The sequence below is a fragment of the Balearica regulorum genome, chromosome 7, assembly GCF_011004875.1.
Source record: "Balearica regulorum gibbericeps isolate bBalReg1 chromosome 7, bBalReg1.pri, whole genome shotgun sequence".
NCBI classification, from domain to species: domain Eukaryota; kingdom Metazoa; phylum Chordata; class Aves; order Gruiformes; family Gruidae; genus Balearica; species Balearica regulorum.
This window is the reverse complement of record NC_046190.1, coordinates 593,379-615,200: the sequence shown is the minus strand read 5'-3', so window position 1 is coordinate 615,200 and position 21,822 is coordinate 593,379. Positions and strand designations below refer to the sequence as shown.

Below are 21,822 nucleotides of genomic sequence, written 5' to 3'. Positions count from 1 at the left end.
AAACTTTTGGGTTTAGACTGTTAGAATACAGTCAATTTGCTAAACCTCCGAACCTCAGCATTCCTTGTCATCAATGCTGGATTGACAGCAATCAATGGAATTGTTTAGAGCATTGGGAGTGCTTGCTTGTTTGACAGAGAGACAGTCATCTGTGAGCTCTGTGGATATATTTCTTCACAAAACCAACAGCAGTAATTGCACAGCAGCATATTTAGTCTCAGTGCAATAAACACGGTTTTTCAATTTTGTGCCCTTTTGTTACTCTGTAGCATAATTACCAGCACTGCTGGTCTGGTGTATTTGTAGTTGGTAGTCAAGTAATTCTTCCTTTGCGCTTTTGGGGGTTTCTCGGCCAGTTTGCCTGCCGGGGGCACTTCCCTTGATCTGTGGTACCCGGTAATTCCTCTTTTCGGACCTCCCCTCAGAACTCTTCTCCGTCTGCGAGACGTTGCCAGGCTGATGCCACATCGCTCCCTCACGCGCTGAACTTCCCGTACAACAGCAACATGTCTGCCTTGCCACCAGCATGTGGTACACATGTGGTGCAGTTAAATTTTCATCTAAGTGTTTCCCCAGGGTTTCAACAGATAGTTTTTTCAGTCCCACTCCTATTCAGTTTCTCTAAATCGCTTCAGTTGCAATTTGAGTGCAATTTCAGAATAATGATTCAGACAGTTCTGATTTTCATTGGTTCTCAGTTTGAGTTCAACTTTAGCAGACTTCAAAGGAATAGTTCTGATTAAAATTTGAGAGTTCTAGTTCCAGCTGTGGTCTGTGGGGAGAAAAAAGAGTTCTGAATGCTTTTTGAGATTTGAGCTGAATTTTCCTTAACTCTCAAGTAAGTAACTTTGTTGGTGTGGGGATGGCAAAACTCAACTTTTCTTACACTACCGAGAAGTTACCAGTCAGTTCGTACCCTCTGGCTGATCAAAAAACCAGATAAATGATGAGAAGTGGGAATGTAGTTGAAAAAAAGCAAGTTTTAGGTGCGTTTGTTCTCCATTTCAGTGAGATGAGAACAGTCCGCGTTCCGAGGCAGAAATAGGACGTTGCAGTAAATTCTCTGTGCAGCTGTGTGTAGTTTTACGTGCCGCAGGTTGTACAGACTGCCTGTCTCCTTGGTGTGACGAATCCATTTGCTCTTGGGTCTCAAGTCTCTCTCCCAAGAGAAGGGACCCAGAAGGACCCCGTGGCTGTCCCCATCGTCATGCTTGGAAGAGCTCCGTTGTGCTGCCCAGCTTTCCGGAGAACCCTAGTACCTGCTTCAGCTGCTCATTGCCTCCAGCTGCTCTCATGCTGGTTCTTATTTTTTCTTTTTTAAGTCTACTTTGTCAATATTGCTGTAGTTGACATTTCTAGAGAAGTAATGTCAAATGGAGTTGTTAATCACATTGTAAAATTTGTTTTGTAACATTCCTTTCAGCTTTAATTACTGGTAATTTAAAATCAAATAGCTGTGCTATTAGTAATGTGTTTGTCATTTCTGCAAGTAAGGTTTTACAAAAATATTTTAAAAGAGCAAATACACCATTTTATACTGTAATGAGTAAGGCAGAATTTTAAGCCGTCAACCTGTAGAAAGTGAGGCAGATTAGTCTGTACAGTCAAGCTGTGAATGGCGATTTAATGTGTGACTCCAGTAACACAACATGAAAAATATATTCTGATTAACTAGATTGGGATTGTCTATGTGGTTTTCAATGCTGCACTTCCTAAATACATTATTATAAACCCTATGTCAATCTAAAATAAATATCTGGACAAAATATGATACCACCTTTCTTTTAGAGACTCAGTACATTTATTTTTTGAAAGATTTAACAGATTTCAACTGTTGTGCTTTTGTTTGAATCAAAACTGACTGAAAGTATTATTTAATTGTGCAAATCAACTTAGGAAGGGAAAATTGCTAATTTTATTTTACTTCTATGAAACAATTTATAAATATTTACAAACATAAATAATCAGCACAAATCTGATTTCGAAAATTGATTGTGCATATTTTGCACTCTGTTCCCATTTCGCAGACAGCAGGCAGGCCACGACATGACTCCCTCCCCCTTGTCATCTTCCCGTTACATGTGTAACCCGTGCTGCCTGTACTTTTGCTTCTGAGATGAGCAGGAGGCTGCGGCAGGCCTGCGAGATGCACAAACTCGTTAGCCCTTGGAAGGCCAAAGGTTTATGTCCGTCTCTTGTTTGTCGTCAAGAGATGGCGGCCCTTTGTTTCCTTGGGCAAGAGTAGCTAACGGTGAGGCTGGGAGTGAGAAGCGATACATATGATTTCAGAAGTAGAAAATTGGAACAATGCACTAGAAAGAAAAGAAGGACAACTTTAATTAAAATATCTAATTCCTTTCCTTTTGTATGAAAAAATTAATATGGAAAAACCAGATTTATGAACACCACAGATTCCTTTATGAGTAAAAAGCACAAGAACAGCAGCTGGGGGCTTGTACTGATTAGCTAAGCTATTGTGGGAAAGTTCATTTTGTCAAGACTAATATTGAATGGGGAGAACAATTTGCTTAGAGAGAGAAATTAAATAGTTAAAAATTTTAAAAATCAAATTAAAAAACCATGAAAATACTGCAAAGCTGTTAAGCAACAGGACAATATAAAGGCAAAAAAAGTTAAGCAGCAGCACGCAAACAATCACAACAAGAATGACGGGGTCTGTTTTATACAAATTCAGGTGAAACACCCCGGAAATCAAACTATGAAGTGGCTGAAGTCATGCAGGGGTAGATCCATGCCAGTTGTGTGCTGCGTCTCTGGCTCAGGTAGAGATGTGTTCCCCTGCTGGGAAAGGCAGAAGTGCTTGACAGAGGAGATGGGAGGTTTGAGTTTCAATTAAAAGTTTTGGAAGTGATAAAATGTGTATGTTTGGCTCTGTATACATCTGGTACAAACTCGGGGTTTCCACTCTCAGTCTGAAGGTGGCCTTAGCTAAGCGTAGCGAATCGATAACATTCTCGTTCTGAGGAGTGCCTTTCAAGGAGAAAGCAGACGTCTCAATGCAGCTCAGCCTAGTCTGTCCAGGATAGCCTGAGATTGGAGAAGGGAAATATAGCCCGTCAGGAATTCAGTGATAATCTTAGGTATTACAGTATTAGGAATACTATGCATATATAAAAGTATCAGTTATTTGTAGCTCTAAAACCAGCAAACTAAAAATCACTAGGCTTGGCCAAATAAATAATTTAAGGTATCTGCATATGTAATGATGGTAGTTATCATAGAAATCATAAACACAGAAAATACCAGTCATTCCCTTTGACTCAACTGCTACATATATTTGAAAACTTACCCATCTTTCAAAACGTTGAAAGGTTGGGCCCGATGATCTTTTCAGGTCCCTTCCAACCTGGGCTGTTCTATGATTCTCTGATGGCTAAATTACTTCCCCCCCCCCCCCCCCCAGGAAACTTAACGTCATTGACAGCCTTAAATCTGAGACACTGTCCCCTGGAATTTCCACCTAAAGATGTCATACAAAAGGGATTAAAATCCATCCTGTGCTTTCTTCGGGATTCTGGGAGTGGAAAACTGCTGTGTATGGAGCCAGCCACTTCAGGTATGTTGGCAAAGTATTTACCGTAAATTGTTTTGAAAAAGGTGCGAGCCAAGGGATGCTTTCCTCGTGGGCTCTTTCACAAATGGGTGTTGTCCAGCTTTGCATCTGAAAGGGATATTGCCGTCTAGAATAAATGCAGAAAAAGAAAGGCTTCAATGTTGTGATAAAAAATCAAACGGTGAATCTGAGCCCCCTAGGTGGAGCAGAAGAGGTTGTATTTGTATGAGAGGAAGTCTTAATTACATGTGATGCGGCTAGAGAAACAGAAGACAAAATCTTCATCAGGGCTGGTCTTCAGAATCAGTGGAGAAGAAGCACGAACAGAAGGTTGGGCAGTTTGATTAAGGTGAAAAATGGCTAGTGTGCATGCCAGGCACTTCAGAATAACAGCAGAGAGGAGAAGCATGCAGGTAGGTGGCATCTTACAGGGGACAGAGGGCAATTGGAGATATTAGGAAAAATGAAAGAGGACACTTAATTTGCAGAAGAATGTGGAAAAAATGGAAATCTAGTACCTGGCTTACAGAAAAAAGGTGGAGCCGATAAAATTACAGGTGGGTTAGTGTGGCTTATATTTCAGGACATGGTCTGGTTCAGGTACAGAGACTGCTGCAAACACTAAGGAGATTGGTGACAGCCTCCTGTGGGTGTCAAACCCAAGAAGTCACACTTACAGAATTGCTTCCAGTGACACCATCAGAGGCCTGGTGGGCAAAGCAGAAATAGTCGGTGCTGCTCCAGTGGGGCACAGAGGACCGGTGCCGGTGCTGGGGGCTGCCGAAGGCTGGTGGATAATGGCTTCACCCTGGTGCGTGCAGGGCAACTGTCCATCTTCCCCTGGTCTCCAGGTAGGGGCTCTGCCGTGGCGAGGCATGGCTGGGCTTTCTGCTGACTGCGTCACCAGTCTGCTCGGCTTTTTGGCACGAGGCAAAAGCAAAATGAAAATACACATGGAGGAAGTGTCATAAGGAGGGTGGGGACATCATTACCAAATTTGTATACAGACTGAAGCACAGACCTACTTCTTTTTAAAAATGTAGTGCACTATAAATACGCTGTACACTGTACCTAATTTTTACAAACTGCTTGATATTGTTCATCTGCATACCAGAAGCCTGATAGTGTTTTCAGTGTTTTCATATTGTGTTTCAGCTCACATTCTTCAAAGACAAGCACAATTTGCTCTTTATCACTCTTTCTCCTTTGTTTCCACAGTATTGCAGTTATAAATTTACATTAGGAGGGTAAAATTAAGAAGTTGTCAGCAGAGAGGAAAAGATGCAACATCATTTGCATTATTTATGGTCCGATAGATTCCAGAAGTCATTAATAATAGAAATACTGGGCATGTTCCCATGGAAGAACTCTCCTCATATTTAAGCTTTCCTGTAATGAAGGCTAATTACTGTGGATACCATTAGGATCAGACTGGAATTAGGGGTGTTAAAATGTGATACCATTAAAAGGAATGCGGTAAATTCAGAGTATGGGTGAGCCACTTAAAATGCTAAGCAGTATGGTGAAATATAAAAATATCAGCTCAAAATACCATGATACTGAAAATGAAGTCAAAATACTGATGTAAAGATAATGACTAATTTTTTTTTATTCATCTCAATTCCATGTGTGATGTCATTAAAGGGAACCACATGCTTTTCCAGAACTTCATGTGATTATTGTCTTCGTGTTTTAAGACCTTGTTTATAGTTCTTGATTTGAGACAAATTATACCCTAGTAGTGTTGCTTGATTACCAACCTTTTATTTACCTTCAAATTTCACCACAATTTAGCATGACTTGAGAGCAAGCAGTGCATTTGTCTATATAGACAAGTTTTAGCTGCATTACTAGTGCTTAACATGTATATAATTTTTGCCATATTAGTGGACATTTATTTTAGCATGCAAAATATGTAAAAATCTCCTTACTTAACATCTTAAGTCATCAGGATCTCAAGTGAAGTTCTAGACTCACGTACCATCTGTATTATCCCCTGAGTTTGGCTTTTATGCTTGCAAGAGAACTGCTTTGTGTGCAATCTGCAGGCAGATTCATGTGACGTATTAGAGCAGGGAAGTAGCTCGTGGGCTGGCAAGTTAAACTGTTTGCTCAGAAGATCTAAATCCAGGCTTGTTTCAGACCATGTTTTGTTAGCCGCACGCTGATTTTAATACCTCCTCAAACAAGGATCATGCTAGATGAGAGCGATTGGAGGTCAAGAACAAAGTTAGCTGGAAGAGGTGGGCAAGCCCAGCACCTGCCTGCACAAAGTGTTCCTCATACCTGCCTCAAGCCACATCGTATCAGAATTAGTCTAAATTCATCATCTGGAGAACTTTAGAGAGTCTTAGAAGGAAACCAGTGATACATTAAAATAGACCTTTTAAGATGCAAGATTGCTTTTTTTAAATGTATTTTACTGCTTAAGAAATTCAGTCCTAGTTTAATTTTTAATGTACTCATAACGATAGAGCTTGAACCCCAAATTTCTGTGCTTCACAAAATTACCCCTGCCACAGGGATCAGAACAGGCCATTGCTAAACATTATGAAAAAAAATCAGAGATGTCCTTGCTAGTAAGCTGATCAGTGGCCCATGGAAGCAGGTGAGCTTCATTAAGTTCGGAGTTTTTCTGTTAAATTCTAGCATTTTAATATAGGAACATACACTAGTCATTTAACTTATTTTTTGCTGTACCTTCTGCAGAATCTGTCATGTTTACTGGTGCATTTGTTTACAGAGTACTAAAATGAAAGAGAAAAAAGCTCCTGGTTTCATTTGTGCTTAACGTGGTTGAGGCTAATGTTTGTTTTTCTGGACGTAGGCCTAATGCCAAGTGTAGGTGTTCACTTGGTATTTCCATCAACAGCAGAATAACGTTTAGAATCGAAATCGGAAAAACACTAGGGAGTGGGAATAAAATGCCAAACGTTTACCAGTAATTTTCAATGAGAACTAATGTGGCTCTTGGATATTCAAAACTGTACTTTTTGTAGACTTTCAGAGTGTTTTGGTAACAAATCCTGATCATGGTTGAAACACATGGGCATGCTTCAGTCCAATTAAACTGAGCTTTCTCTGGCATTCAAGTGGAGTTTTAGTAAGCAAATTGTGCAAAACTGAAGCAAAACTTCTGCACAGAAGAGTACACATTCTTACTGTACTTACTGATACGAATTCTCCCCTTTACAATTAGGAAATTAGCTTATCTGAGCATTTTTAATTGTTACCTAAAGTAAAATATTTAGGGTAGTAACAAAGGCATGTCTCTCTTATGTTGGACTAAAGGAGCAAAACCCCTGCACAGAACTCATCTGCGGGACAGCTGGCATTACGTACCGTACCCTGACACGGGGTGGGGTCAGGAGCTGAGAGGTTTTCTTGATTTGGCTCTTAAAGATGTGCAGACTGTCAAAATAGGCTTATTTTATCTATCTGTGTGAGCTGAACCAGTATTCTTTTTCAGAGATCACCTTCTATACTCAGCAGTAGCAATTTAGAATTAATTAAAGCTGATCACTCTTCAAGTTAGTACATGAAGTGAGAGCTTTGTTTGGAAAAAACCAGAGCAGCGTCTGACAACAGTGTGCTGTTTCTATCGTAGAGTGGACTATTGCAGCTGGTTCCCTTACACATTGTTATACGCTTCCTTTCAGAATAAACACGTAATATACTTGAGACACTCTAGTCATTTATTATGGGTTTTAACTCCCCTTCAGTGGTACACAGTCTTGAACATTTTGAGGATTTGGTTAGTATTCTTCAAAATAGCAAACAGAAGCATTTTTTCTGCTGATTTTTGTCTGGATAAGAATGTGGGATTGCACTCAATTCTGCTTAATTCAGACACAATAGATTAGAATGATGACAAAACAGTTATAAATTATGCTCTGGGACAGCATCGTAACTTAATTATGTTATCATGTTTAATGTTAGTTTAGGTAGTGGTATGTTTAGAGAAAAATAATCCCATGGGCCTTAATATTTAGAATCTGTGGGCATGCACATGAAGTTTGGGAACCTTCTGTAATATGCAGGAGTTTTTTGCTCCCTCCCACATGGCCCATCTGTTCATGTTGGATGAGAGCAGTGTGTAAGAAGTAGTATATACATACTTCATGCAGAGAGGATAACAGAATGTACCTTGGAATAACACTTTTTCTCTAAAATGTGAGGAGAAGAGGGAGATGAAATCCAGTGTGTTTCTTCTGTAGGATTCAGGGAACCTTCCGAGTCTGTAGTTTGTATAGAACAAACCGCTGTGTCTCTTAGGAGCTCTCACCACCAGAGTCACAGGTGAGCTGCGAAATATTTAGCGGTTGTGGTTGCTGTTGGGGCAGCGAAGATCTAGGATACACAGCACCCGAAAAGGTGGATGAATTCTGGGGTGGTCGGGTACCGCTGAGCCTGGCACTTCTGTGGGTACCCTGGCAGCTTATGTGCACAAACCACAGATACCGGTAAGGAAAAGTCACGCTTTGGAGGGCAGCGTAGATAGATCCTAGAGTTAATCATCGTCATGTAAATGTGAAAGATCACCGAGTAAGTTCAGTTGTGTGTGAAGATTAATACCTATGAAGGTGTAATCTGGGATAATGCTAAATTTGTTGAACCTGAGATGCCAGTTGGGATGAAATGCAAGGTGTGCTAAAGCTTTCGTCAGTCCTTTGGTTGTCGTCGTGACATTGCGTTACCTATTTAAGTTGATTATATTAAAAGATCTTTCCTGTTTTGACTCACAGATTGCATTTGGGTACTTGTAGTATGTTAATGATTATTGTATCTGTTTGCTTTGCCTTTTTACTTCCTCTGATACACAGAACATATTTTTAACTCCTATTCATCATGCAGAGAACCCTATCTTTAATTCAGTCATACACAGTTCATGTAATACTTATTTATACCCAAATCTATATTGGCAGGCTATAAATGCTGCGGAAAAATGAAGTGAGAGAAGAAGTTAGGGTATATACAGCCTTAACTCAATCCTTATATGTACATGCATTATGTGAGTCTTAGTTTCCTATTTTTTTCCTCAGAGATCCCAGTACACAGCTGAGATTATCTGCTTTCATGTCCTACTCTGCTGCAGAATTCCCTGTTGTTTATACAGTATATTTGGCACAGCAATATTTAAACCTTGCTGCCGTCTGTGGTAGACTCTCCATTTAGTTGCACGGCTCTTGGGTCAGCCCTGAAGGAGGCAGGGGCTCCGGCGGTGGCACGGAGCCGGGCTCCGGGGGTCGCGCGTGCCCATGGCAAAGGCAGCGAGGGACTTTTCAGTGACACTCACTGTGGATGCTGCGCTGAGAACGTGGTTTCTGCAGGGTGCAGAGCACATGTGGCTCCTACACTCGGTGTAATCAGAGGTGTTAAGCACTTCACAAAAATGATTGTAAATTGAATTGGCTTCTGCATGCTGGAATTGAAAAAAGCTGGGCGAAGAGTTTACCAAATTATGAGATACATCATAAATTATCAATCGAAAGGAAGCCTCTGTTCTGCTCACGTTCATCAATAGACTGTTGGTTTCCTCCAGAACACAGATTGCTTTAAACCTGTCAAAAATCTTTGAGAATAAAGTATGTATTAAAAGAACAATAGACCAACAAATCTCACTTCTGTTAGATCGATTGACCAACACTATCTAAACGCTGTGTTTTGCTGAAAAAACAATTACTTGAATTGATACTTAGGATTACAGTAATCTCCCTTTAATTCCAATAGAAATGCCACCTGTTGAAAAGCTAAACTTAAGCGACCTGTTGCAATGCGGTTTGGATTTGTCAGATGAATGCCCTAATGAAGAGGAAAAGCGAAGATTTCAAAAGCTGAAAGAAGACATTATAAAAAAAGAAAAAGAAGAATTTCTTGCTGACGAATGTGTAGGTGCAACCCAAGATTTTACTGAAGCAGGGAAAAAGCAGAGGAAGAGGGAAGAGCTCTACCCCGAGTCAGCTAGTCTTGGCAGGTGACTAAGATTCCCGCAGCGGTGTGTGATAGGGATCTTGCAAGTGCTGGGAAACTCTGCGTTTCCACCGGGAAGTACACAAGCAGTTTAATATTCATCATTGTACTCATTGTCAAATATGTATTTGATGAATAAACACTATTTTTGACATAAGTATGTAGAATACAAAGCAACTTTTATATTTTCTATTATTTTAAATATTTTTTCTCCAACATTAAAACCCACTACCAATCTCTTATATTTTCTCATTTACTTCCTTTTTTATTCCTATTTTGATAATTGTGCCTTTGAATATCCCGATTCATTCTACTGAAAAACAATAGAATTTTATAATACAGAATAACAAAGGACTGTAGAATCCTGCAGGTAACATAATCGATCATTTCTAGGATATGCAATGTGATAAATAACTATGTATAAATACAAGAATATATGTTAAATTCCTTTACATTTGCATACAAAGCATTTAATAAATGCTTTATGTGTCACATTTCCCAATATGCAAATAATGTGAACCCTATTTGGGAGAATTTGTTGGTGAATCCTTTCAGAAAAAGGGAAGTACCTTTTTGTGTAAAGGAAAGAATAAACACACTGGGAATCATCTTAATTTTATTTTTTGTCAATATTTACCGTGATATCAATGATTTTCCCCTAATATTCCTGAACGTTTTTACTGTTATTTAAAAATTATTTCTTGACACTAGTTTTCAGTAAACTAGAGCAGAATGATTTTTTAAATACTGACCATTTGATTAGGTTTCACATTTCAAACAAAAACAGGAAAGGGATTTTTATACCTTCTGTGCATTTTCTTTCCCTCCTCGCCCTGTCGTGTTTGCCTCACTCCCAGAAAAGTCAGTAGGGAAAAGCCGGCGCGCAGCTGGGCGGGAGGGATGGGGAACCTCCGTGGCCGGGGATTTGGGGATCTGGGGGTTCACTGACTGCCCTGCGCATCCTGCGCTCACTGTCAGGCCCGCGGCGTTGCCGGCGCGGCGAGAACCTGGCGGTGGCCGTCCTCCCTCGGCGTGCTCAGCGCCAGCTCTCACCCGTGCGGTGCCCTGCCTCTCCCTGCTCCCGACGTCCCGCGGTGTCGCGCAGCGTTCCACGTCGGCGGGCTCACCTCTGCGGCTTTCGGGATGAAGTACGAACAGGACGGAAGAAGCCTTGCAGAATTCATGGTTTGTGCTTGGGGTTGTCTCCTCGCAAGACAGCCTTGGGCTTGCAGTGGGGTGGGTGAAGTCATTCATTTGGTAAATTGCTTAAACGTGGTTTGTCACTTGAAATGTTCTAATACTTACATTGAAATAAAACAGACTGCTCGCATGCAGGATCACTAGTAGATAAAAATGGCATTTAGGGTGTGTTCATCACTGTCCTTAAACGTGCTTCGTTTTCTATGTAGAATTTAACGAACAATATCATTTTAAATGGAGGATGTCTACATGGAGAAACAAATTTCTTGAGTTTCTATCCTATGATAGGAAAATTCAGGTAAAGTGAGCTGAAGAGTGCAGATCGGTAGCAGAAAAGGGGCTGAAAGAGGAACAAGCTTTATTCAAACAAAGGAAAAAGCAAGTATTACAATGTCATTGTCTTTTAGAAGTTGTTACTTATCTTAACAGATTGCCTAGTTTACTCTAAGGAAAGAAGTTATTTCAAATATTTTGCACTACAAGTGGAAATGTAAAGAGTGCTTTTCTTTACAAAATACGATGCTCTGGGGCAACAAGAAAGGTGACTTGCCACGCTTCTTACCAACTCAGCCATGGAATTCCATGAATTCCCATTCCGATTGAGCAAAACCCAAATCCTTTTCCGTTAATCATGCTTCATGTGTTACGTTCCACGAAAACTTAAATCTGACTTTATCTTTGCTGACAGCAGGCTACAGCTAGAGGGCAAACTCTGCATGTGACATTAAAGTGTGATAGATCTAGGGTATAAAAAGTCCGTGTACTGAACAGATTTTGCTGAAGAACTTGTATTTTCCCACTATACGCATACATGGGGACTGCTGCTCAGAACTCAATCCACTTATTACAGACTAGACCCAAGAAATGAGACTGAACGTTAGGCCTAACTTGTATCATCTTGATACCTTTTTGCTTACTAAAGTATTAATTTATTAGGTGGTGTTATAGTTGGCAAGCGTTTTTAAAGAGGCAGTGGAAATGAAGGAAGAGGATTGCTGTGTTTATGTGCAAGGAGAAGTAGCCTGAAACCTCGGGCTGAAACAAGACGAGCTGGAGAATCACCGTGGACATCCCGAGTCAGAGTAGCTATCACTTAATGAGACCTTTATTGATGAACAACAAAATGTGACGCGTCAGATTACGTCATCCAGCAGCACTTTTTGTGGTACAACTGCCTACTTCTCCTTTGGGTTCTCTCAAATTTACTCAGTACCTGAACTTAGCAAGTTTGAGCGACAGGCCAAAGATGAACGGCGTCGGTTGTTAGCAGTCCTCCGAGCAGCTCAGTCACTCCGCTTGGCTTTTGTTTGCATCCGTGTCCTGCCCCGTGCTGCTGCCTGCCTCCCCCGAGCGGGGAGGTGAGGGTGGGTCTTTGCAGAGCTCCTCGGCCTCTGCTCAGTTAAGGTTTCATGAAGAGGCCCCTGGTATTTTGTTTCTCTTTGTTGGGAATCGGTGTGTCTAATAAATACCGTATATTGTTCGGCTGTACATGGCTAAGCATGCGAATGAGAGCAGTAACATTCACCTCTTAAAGTATGGCTTTGAAAGTTTGATATAAATTAACTTTTTCAGCAATGAAGAAATGCTTCAGGAACAGCGCAGCCGAGAAAAGTTGATGAAAGAAAAAAAAAAGAAACGTTTAGATTTTCACCTGCGAATGCAGATACGGGATGTAACGGAAAACAGCAAACAACAATCCATTAATGCTACCCTTTGATTTGTTTTCTTGTTAGCCCATATATTTACATTGAAAACTTCAAAAGAAAACCCAGGGCTTTAAATGCCCGCACTTTGGCAATGGCTTTGCAGACCCTTTCTCAGCTACCCGTGGGGACGGTGGCTCCTGCGCGCAGTGCTGCAGCCCCACGTGCGGTGTAGGAGTCGCCAGATCCTTCACGCTGCTCTGCAAAATCTGTAGTGGCTCCAATAATCAGGCTAGTTGGAGGCGTTAAAACAGAAGTGCGTATGTTGAAATATGGCTTTTTAAATTATTGAACGCCTCCAATATGAGATGTTGCCTCTGCCAAGCTGAATTTGAAGTCGGCTGGATTTTCTGGTTCCTCCAGGAATTTGTAAAGGCTGGCAGGCGAAAGGAGGGGACCTCACTCCCGAGGTTCTTGCTGAGTGTACACAAAGGGCCTGGAAAGGTTTTTTTCCCAAAGGAACAAACATTAAAACAAGAATCAAAAAAAATTATCCCGTTAGTTTCGCCATTAGATTCTCATTTCTTGCATACAGTATTGCCAAAGATGAGCTGCTGAAGATGAACACAGACGATTTTTCCAGTGCTCTGGTGTGAAAAGGAACTGTAACACAGCCACTGAGTAAGGCAGGCAGAGAGCATCGCTGAAGGAACTTGAAATGCTGCGAGAGTTTTTCTCTTGCTGTGAAGAATTCTTTCATCTCGGTTTCATAGTTGCTGGGCATACTGCTTCTAACCTTGGAAGTGTGGAAATACACCCAAAGTTGTCTGAAATGTCAGTAGGTTTTAAATTAAAATGAACTATATCCCTCAGTGATAAAAAGGGGATTTGTACAGGTTTAGTGTTACATTTTGGTAGTATCTGCTTAGCAACACCAGGTGCTCAAACAGTAAAAAAGGACCTTTGTATTACAGATTACCACTTTTTTAGAACTGTAGGAAAATTCGCAATTCAACATCTGACACAACCAAACAACTTTTGGTATGTATTTTAAAAGTAAAACCAAAACAGCCACACTTCCAGCTTACTAGGTTCTTTATTGTTTTCTTTTTTTTTTTTTTTAAACTCAGATTTTTGAAACTAAGCCAAATGTTACTAAACACATCGGTGCTTGGAGAAACATCTTTTCGTACTGCAGTTCATCAACCAGGAGATCCGCAGGCGCCCCATCTGACAGAGGTGCCCGCGTTAGGAGCCTGGGTCGCAGGGAGAGGTGGGCACCTCACACTGGCGAGTTGAGCTGTCTGCCCGGGCAGCGTGGTCACGTCAAAACGACCCTTCTTCACCTTTCTGCTCGCCCTGGTGTGACGTTTCCCACCGATTAAACGCTATTTCTGAATCCTGGCAGCAGAATTTGCTTAACCCGCAGAGCCACGGGATGGGTCAGCCAGCCTGCTGTGTCAGCAGCCGTGCAGCAGCGTGAAACACCGTGGCTGGGTACTTCAGCGAAACACAAGTTTTGATTTAAATGGATTTTTTCTATATGATACTACGGGCGACACAATATTAAAACATTTTGGACTGATGGCTGGAAGAGCGATACAAGCAGAATTTTATTCCACTTCATGCATCTTCAATGGAGTTGTTCCCTAAGTTGCAGTTACCAGACATTTTAACCTGATTTCCTTAGACCGTGATTATTCATTGCTGCCTTTTGTTGTCCTGGAAATTAAGTAAATACACAAATGAAATGCTGCTCCCTATGATAAAGCCTTTGGCCCGTCTTCCATGGAAATAAGGCAAAGGCCAAGTGGGTTTGCAGTGGTGCCACAAGCGCCTGTGGGGCAGTTTGTGTGCGCTGGGGGCTGCAGCCAAAGTCCAGCCCTGGGTCGTGCCGCGCCAGCTCGCAGCTGGGTCACAGAACCCCAGACTGGTCACGGTGGGAAGGGACCTCTGGAGATTCTCTCGTCCAACCCCCTGCCAGAGCAGGATCACCCAGAGCAGGTCGCACAGGATGGCGTCCAGGCAGGTTTGGAATCTCTCCAGAGAAGGAGACTCCACAACCTCTCTGGGCAGCCTGTCCCAGTGCTCGGTCACCCTCAGAGGGAAGAAGTTTTTCCTCATGTTCAGGTGGAACTTCCCGTGTTCCGGTTTGTGCCCGTCGCCCCTTGTCCTGTCGCTGGGCACCACTGAGAAGAGTCTGGCCCCATCCTCTAGACACCCACCCTTTAGATATTGATAAGCGTTGATCAGATCCCCTCTCAGTCTTCTCCAGACTAACCAGCCCCAGCTCTCTCAGCCTTTCCTCATACCAGAGATGCTCCAGGCCCCTCATCATCCTCGCAGCCTGTAGGTCATCGTGAAGGAAATGGCAGTATTTGCCGACGACTTCACTGGCACCAGCAGCTCCTTCTGAGTGCTGGGCAGGATTGATAATACTTATGCCTAAATAATTTTACACAGACTTTCCTGTGTAAAATTACCCTTTCCGTGTATATGGATCAAACCAGTGTGGGTCACTCATCTGCTCCCTCTGCACTTTAAGCTGGTGACGTGAGTGCAGCAGCTCCAGAAGCTGGTTTGTTGTGCACGTGATTCAACACCGAGGGTAATGCCACGATACTCAAAGCAGGAGCACGACCAGATGCAGGCTGTGTGAGAAAAATGCATCTTTCTGCCATGAACAGCAGGGGTCAGATCTGACCGCGCAGACTGTTAGTTACGGAAAACTTGCTGAATTCCTGCTGAAGCCCGGAGAACCCTCCTGACGGATACCGGCTGCCGGGGTTCCGCTCGTCTTGTGGAAGCTGTGCGGTCTGCTTTCTCTGTGCACAAAGGTCCGTGTTTTGGCCAGCCTGACGGTTGGTTTTAGGACTACAGAAATTCGCTTAGCAGAGAACAGAATTGAATTTTGAACGGCAGGAGAAGGAATAAGTACATTGTTATGTGATACATTTAAATATTCCTCATTTTTCTCTTCCATGTTCCCACATTCATAAATGGGGAGAATAACGTGTTCGCTCACAGAAACCAATTCTTGAATTTCTCCTGTAAAAGTTTTTCCCTCTTTAAAGAAACCAAACCAAAGTGAACATATCTAGGTACTTACACTGATGGCAGCGATACACGCACACACGATAACCAAGGCTGGGCGGAAAGTGGCAGGACACAAACGCTGCGTGACTTGGCGTGTTCCTGTGGGAAGGTACCACGTGTGCACGGCTGACACGAGATGGCACCACAGGACCGCGCACGGACTGATGCACTTGCTGTTGCGCTCCCGGGTTACTGTAGTTTACATTCATATCTAATAAATACTGAAACTAATGAGAGCTTTGCCACATGTTCTCATATTTTTATAGTAACAATCTTTAAATTTTGCTCTCATTTTTAGTGTATTTCTTTGTTCTATCATCATCTTGTTAGAAGCAGTTTTTGTATTCCTTGAGTGTTACAGAGAATATTCCTTTATTTAACCCTAAAGATTTTAGTTTTCAAATCGTTCGTGTTGGAATGGGAGGAAAAAGACCTCAGGGCAGCTGCCCTTACTTAATAAAACTTAACATATTTTTCCTAAAATGATGGGATTGTCTTGGATTTTGAATCCTAGTTTTGAGTGATTATGATAAAGGCACGGCTAGGTGAGTAGCGGTTGCTCGTGGTTGCCATTGCGTACCTTGACTTTCCCAAAAGTAAATACTCTTTTATTTGTGTGTAGGTGTCACATCAACGCGAGCATGCCATGTCACTTCTGCTCCGTCTTCACCTTAATTGATAATGTCACAGGGGGGAGTTCTGGAAATGGATTTGTCCTATAGCGTTCTCCTCCTGTTAGTCGATTGACTTTCTTTGCAGTAGCGTGGTTACAGAAGCATAGTCACGGCAGTACTATTAGAATATAATTGGCAATTTTATTGTAAGCAGTTTGGAGGCAAGCTCCTGCACTGAGAAAAATGAAGTGCCTATAAAATATTTCAAATCTACTGCAATAATTTTTCTCAGTGCAAAACCTTGGGAATTTATTAACTTGAAGTATAGGTAAGGTGGTTTGTCTGGGAAATAATTCGCCTTCAGAGAACAGTTTTGAGTTTTTAAAGGCGTTCAACCTGGCAGAACACAACCAACATTTTTCTGTAGCTTTACCCGGGGAGCGCTGAGGAAGGGCCTACCCTAACCCTGCACCAGGTGCTAAGGACCAGGGGCCCGGGAACGCGAGCGGCTGAATGCCGAGGTCGGGCTTCGACGCGGCTCTTCCACGAGCGACGCCGCGAGGCTGCCGAGTCCGTCTGCCGGTGCTTCCCACGGCGGCTGTGTCCTGTAAGGGACTGAACACCCCCGGCACGACGGGACAGCGCAGCCTGTGCTCAGGACGCCGGCAGCAGCCCGCGAGGGCAGGGTGCCGGCTGCGTTTCACCGGGGCGGAGGAGGACACGGAGGCAGCCCTTCCGTCACCCAAATACGAGGTGTCGGCTCTCCCACCCTCTCTCCTGGAACGCCTGCTTTCGTCCCAAACGGCCCCGCTGTCCCACCTCCCTTCGCTCCCCAGATTTGGCTAACGTAATTGGAAAACACGCCTGGCCCCCTTTCCCCAGGCCCTGGCGATCCGTTGCGTTGCAGACACGGGTCAGGCTTGCAGGGCGCTGCCGCTGTGCGTCCACAGCCAGCCCACGCGAAAATACATCAGGTACGCTTTCTCAGTAGCGCATCTTTAAGACTGACGCTTTTCCACAAAATTGACTTTATATTTCAGTTAGATGGAAAAAATATCACCGAAACGTCTTCAGTGGTCTCTGCCCCCCAGCTGGGGCAGTCCCCATGGGCCGTGCTGCGGCCGGCAGCGGGTTTGGGTTAGCAGTCCCACGACGGGATGATGGCAGTCCCGTCAACTTCACCCCCACCAGCTGCTTTTTAACCTCTCTGATAACTGAGGACGCAGCTCTACGCCACTGAACCGCGTTTCGTCACAAGCTACAGCAACGCGTGCCGTTAGGGCAGCTGTCTCCTGGGGGCTCCTAAGCCTGCGATGCTGAACTTGGGGGTGACAGTCATCTTCCTGCTCCTCGGTAATGTGAGGCCAAGCAAATACCTCTGTCAGCTATAATTAAAGGTAAATGCATATCTACCTGGAAAAAAGTAAGATGGGACAGAATTTGAAAGACAGAATGTGTTGCCGATGACAATTGCTGTTAGTACAGGATTCTAGATTGGAAAAAATTTATGTAAATTTCCCAATTTTTTCCCTGTATTTTTGGTCCTAAACTTTGCGTGCTGTCATGCCTGCCACCACCTTCATATCTTTAGGACATTTTATAAAACCTTTCTGTGCTTCTACTAGGGATAAAATTCACGTATTCTCCATAACGATTACTGAACTAATTACACACCACCGAAGGAAACTCGGTTCTCTACAAGCAAATCTGCAGGCCAGACACTGCTGCTGGCACGTCTCGCTTCCCACCCGCGTCAGGTCCTCACTGCGAACACCTCCGCCAACACCCCAGCTGCTTCCCGCGCCGTGCCGGGTGCTGGGAGCCACGCAGCGGAGATGCCGCGGCCTCTGGCTGTCTGCTGAACTCCCGACCCGCGCGGGTACGGGTTTCCTTTAGCTGGAATGGATGCATAAAAAGTCCGGGAAAACAAACCACGCAGGCCAAAGTCGAGGGTTTCGGGAAGGCTGTTGGTGCAGCGAGTTTTACGCGACCTCAGGAGCTCAGGGCGTAATGGATGGCACGTGACCAACCCCTCGCAGCAGGTGGGTGCTGCGTGGGTCTGCGTGCTTTCTTCCGAAGTCATCAAGTAGTATTGTTACGTTTTTCACCTTATAGTAGGAGTTTATGTAAAGCTTCAGCATTAATCTGAATTTAAATAATTTAAACAGATTTGTTTTATCTGTCCGGGTTTTTTTCCCCCAGTTCTTGGGGAAATAAGACTCTTGTAAGTAAATACAAAATAAATATTGCATTTCATCTGTGACTATTACAACTTAATTGAAGGCAATAAAAGCATAGGAGTACAAGACGCAGCATTCAGGTGTAGGACGCTGACTTCAGCCCTACAGCCGTAGCAGAACTCATGAGCACACTCCTCATGCGACTCCCATTAGCGTCGTTACCATTGTACTAAAAAACCAGAGGCGATCAAGCCGAGCCTTCTCGCAGCTTTGACGTTTGAGTTACTGGACTGTGTATTAAGACCCCTTACAGAAATGGTGCTGTGTGACAAGCAGGAGAACATACGGAAAGGGTCTTCCTACGAGCGCGTCCCCGAAGCGGTGCTCACCGCAGGTCGCTGCTGCCCAGACACCCCGGCCCTGCGGGTGGGCGACAGGGGCTCAGCAGCCGAACCCCAGCATCTCCCCAGCGGGCGCTGGGCACCGGCCGTCACCTCACACAGCCGCAGCCTTTACGGCATCTGCACTGTCAATACAGAACCCGCTTGTAGCTGCTGTCGTTTCCATGTAATGTGCGAGCATTCTGTTTTGCTGCAGATACCAAAAATGCACCGTACGCTATGGATGACATCAGTTACTACACCGTGAAAGAGGGAGCTGAGAAACCGGACCGTGCACCTGAGCTAGGGGAAGAAAAGGTGCTGAGAGTGAAAGATGAAGCTACGAGGTGAGTGCTAAAAAGATAAGGTTATAAACTGTTCCTACGTAACCCTATTGACGACTTCCACTTGATTTTGTTAGTATGAAAGTATTCATTTCTTGTTTGCTGTCCTGTGAAGTAAAAAAACTCACACCCTCACCAACAAACACTGTGATTAAAAGAGAAATAAAGTCAAGTCGATTCCAGGCTTACTTTAAAAAGAAATAAAAAATTTAAAAGATAATCACTAGTGCTTCGAGACTTGCACCTGAGCTGTATGCATCTGCTCCTTCAGGTACAATGCAATGCCAAGACAGGCATGCTCTTAAAGCAATTCTTATTTTATTACAGTAATAATTTATTTTAATAATAAACCAACTGTTTTATCTTTATATCATCTTAATACAGAGCGTGAGCCAGAGGGCTGACTAGAAATCGAGAATCTCTGGTCCTTTTTGCAAAATGGACTAAGCACATGGGAAGCGACGGACGGGCGCGTCCTGGGCACGAACTCACATACCGGTCTCGGTTGTTCGTGTCTGTCAGCTGGGCTGGAACACACGTCAAATCCTTCTTCTTTATGAGGGTCTACAAACAAAAAAAGAAGAGAGGGGAGGAGTGTGGACATGTCCCAAATTTTCAAGAGCCCGTAAAATGTTTGGTGCTATTTTTAGCAAGTATTTGAATTACGTTTCAGGGTTTTTTTTCTATTTGGTTTTAACGTATATGGGGAAAGCTTGAAATGTTGTGCTTGTGTTTCTGATTACAAGATGTATTGGTTTGCTCCATCTTGCACTTCTAAAAGTTAGTCTATCTTTCTATGAGGCTGTAAGTTGACCAATTGTACGAGCATGTTCTAGTTGATAATCTCAGGACATAATGACTAAACACACGTCTGTAAATCAAGGAAAATTTTAATCAGCTTCAAGGAAAAATACACTGTATTATACCAGCTCATACTATGGAAGAGAGGTGGTTACAGATACCACGGCTATGGCCAGACAGGTCTGATGAGCACAAAAAGTAAAGTACAGTAAATACGTTTATTTAGCAGTCATAGATATTTCAGTCCCGTTCTGTATTGGCTTTCATACCTGCCTGAATATCCCTAGTGCATTGGGAAGGGCTGGTCTGTAGCACTCTTTTTTCTATTTCTGCTGCCCAACATGGTTTTAAATTTGCAGGCAAGGCCGTCAAAAAGTCGTTTGCACATGCTGTAGACGGCTCGGCCACTTGCAGGGGGTACAGCTCAGTTGCTCCTTCAAGTTCTTGTTTTGGCTGCGTACCTTCTGCAGCGTGGCGTCTGCTTTCACCTGCTGCTTGTGCTGAACTGCCCATCGGTGTTCGCTCCCTTGGACCTCGTTCAGCTTCCCACACCATCCCTCTCTCCTTTTCTCCTTTTTCATTCCACTGCCCTATTCACTGAAAGTCTTCCAGCTTCGACAGCAACCGAGCAAAGGACTCACCAGAACGGGGCTGCTGCACCACCAGTCGGACCCAGCCCCAGAGCACCGTCGCGCTTATGCACGGCGCCAGGCAAGGGGCTGATTGGCATAACTCACTAACCAACTAACGAGATCCCTGCAAGTGTAAGAGCCAACGTACGACAGAGCAGTGCAGAACCACCACGTGGTGTGGACACCACGAAGGGCACATCGACACAGGCAAAGCCACGGCATTTGCTCGTTTTGCTCCATGTGTCTGTATGTATGTTTTTGGCAGAGATGTGTTAAAATACTTGAAACTGGAAACAGAAAGGTGGATTTATATAAAGCAACTGAAATAATAATTTTGCCATGTTTCCTTAGATCCCTCAGAGAAAAGAAACTGGAACGGCACGTCAAACAGCACACACAAGTGATGGAAGCAAGAGGAGAAAAATGAAAAGGACCATCCCGTGTGGAAATGAAGAGAGCAAACCCAGACACCGAGACAGTGAGTCTCTTCTCTTTTTCTGGAAACACAGCAAGCACAGTGCTCCGTGCTGATGAACGGCGCTTCAAAAGCAAAGCCAAAATTCTAAGACAGAAGGCAAAACCCAAGAAAAGCATAAAAGATGGGCAATGATGATGACAAAACTCCAGGTCCTGGGGAGTCCTAGAAGTCGCTGGACAGAACTGCTGGGAATGCGCACGTGGCTGTAGCCATGTGAACTGATCACGTAAAGGCCACGGATTTCACGGCCTCTTTCTGCGGTGTTTGCACCACTTTACAGTACGTGTACTTTTGGAAAAAAGAAATCCTGATTTCGTTCAGAGCATCTTTTGGCCTCAAAACCAAAGTGCTCTACTGTGCTGAAGGCACAGCCTCCCTACCGCAGAGAACAGGTCAAGCAAGTCATACATCGCGCACAGCGTCTGTCCCTCTGCCAGGAAATTGTGACGCTGTTCTAAGACTACCCGCGTCCCTCACAGTCCGTAACGTCACGCACGGCACCCGGGAAGGGTGTCTGTGCTCTCACGGGGCGGCAGCGGCTGCAGTTTGGGTTGGGCTTGTTGCCTTTACCGTTTCCCTCAGCAATCTGCGCTCTGGTTTCCCAAACACACGTTTGAGAGGCTTGATGCTACTTAGGAGATCCCGTTCCCTAACCAGTATCCCCAGGTGCTCAGTGGTGATGTCTGCTGGTCAGCTGCAACCTCACGTCTGTCCACACAAACTGCTGCGCGCTCACGGGTATGAGCTCTGCAGAGCAGGGGACCCGCTCTGTCTGTAATGGCCTGCCGGTATTTTAAACGTGGGAATTGCCACCCGAAAAGGAATGCATCACGATGGTGACTGGGGACTCTGGGATCGGAGGACTTGAGTTCATTCACCAGATTGCAGGAACTTCCAGCGTCGCCGCTGC

General features: G+C 43.9%; 1 protein-coding gene across 4 annotated transcripts in view; it reads left to right on the top strand.

Annotated features, from left to right (window-relative positions):
• The window catches only part of LRRC27 (leucine rich repeat containing 27), a 31,393-nt gene extending 9,571 nt beyond the window's left edge, over positions 1-21,822 (top strand). For 2 of the 4 annotated variants that reach the window (XM_075757568.1, XM_075757567.1), the window contains exons 5-6: positions 3,425-3,577; positions 9,305-10,142. In XM_075757568.1, coding sequence (XP_075613683.1) covers positions 3,425-3,577; positions 9,305-9,552 — 401 coding nt within the window. In that variant the 3' untranslated portion in view covers positions 9,553-10,142. Of the gene's footprint in view, positions 1-3,424; positions 3,578-4,157; positions 6,902-9,304; positions 10,143-20,785 lie in introns of those variants that run through there. The other 2 variants (XR_012836263.1, XM_075757569.1) reach the window with 2 other exon arrangements.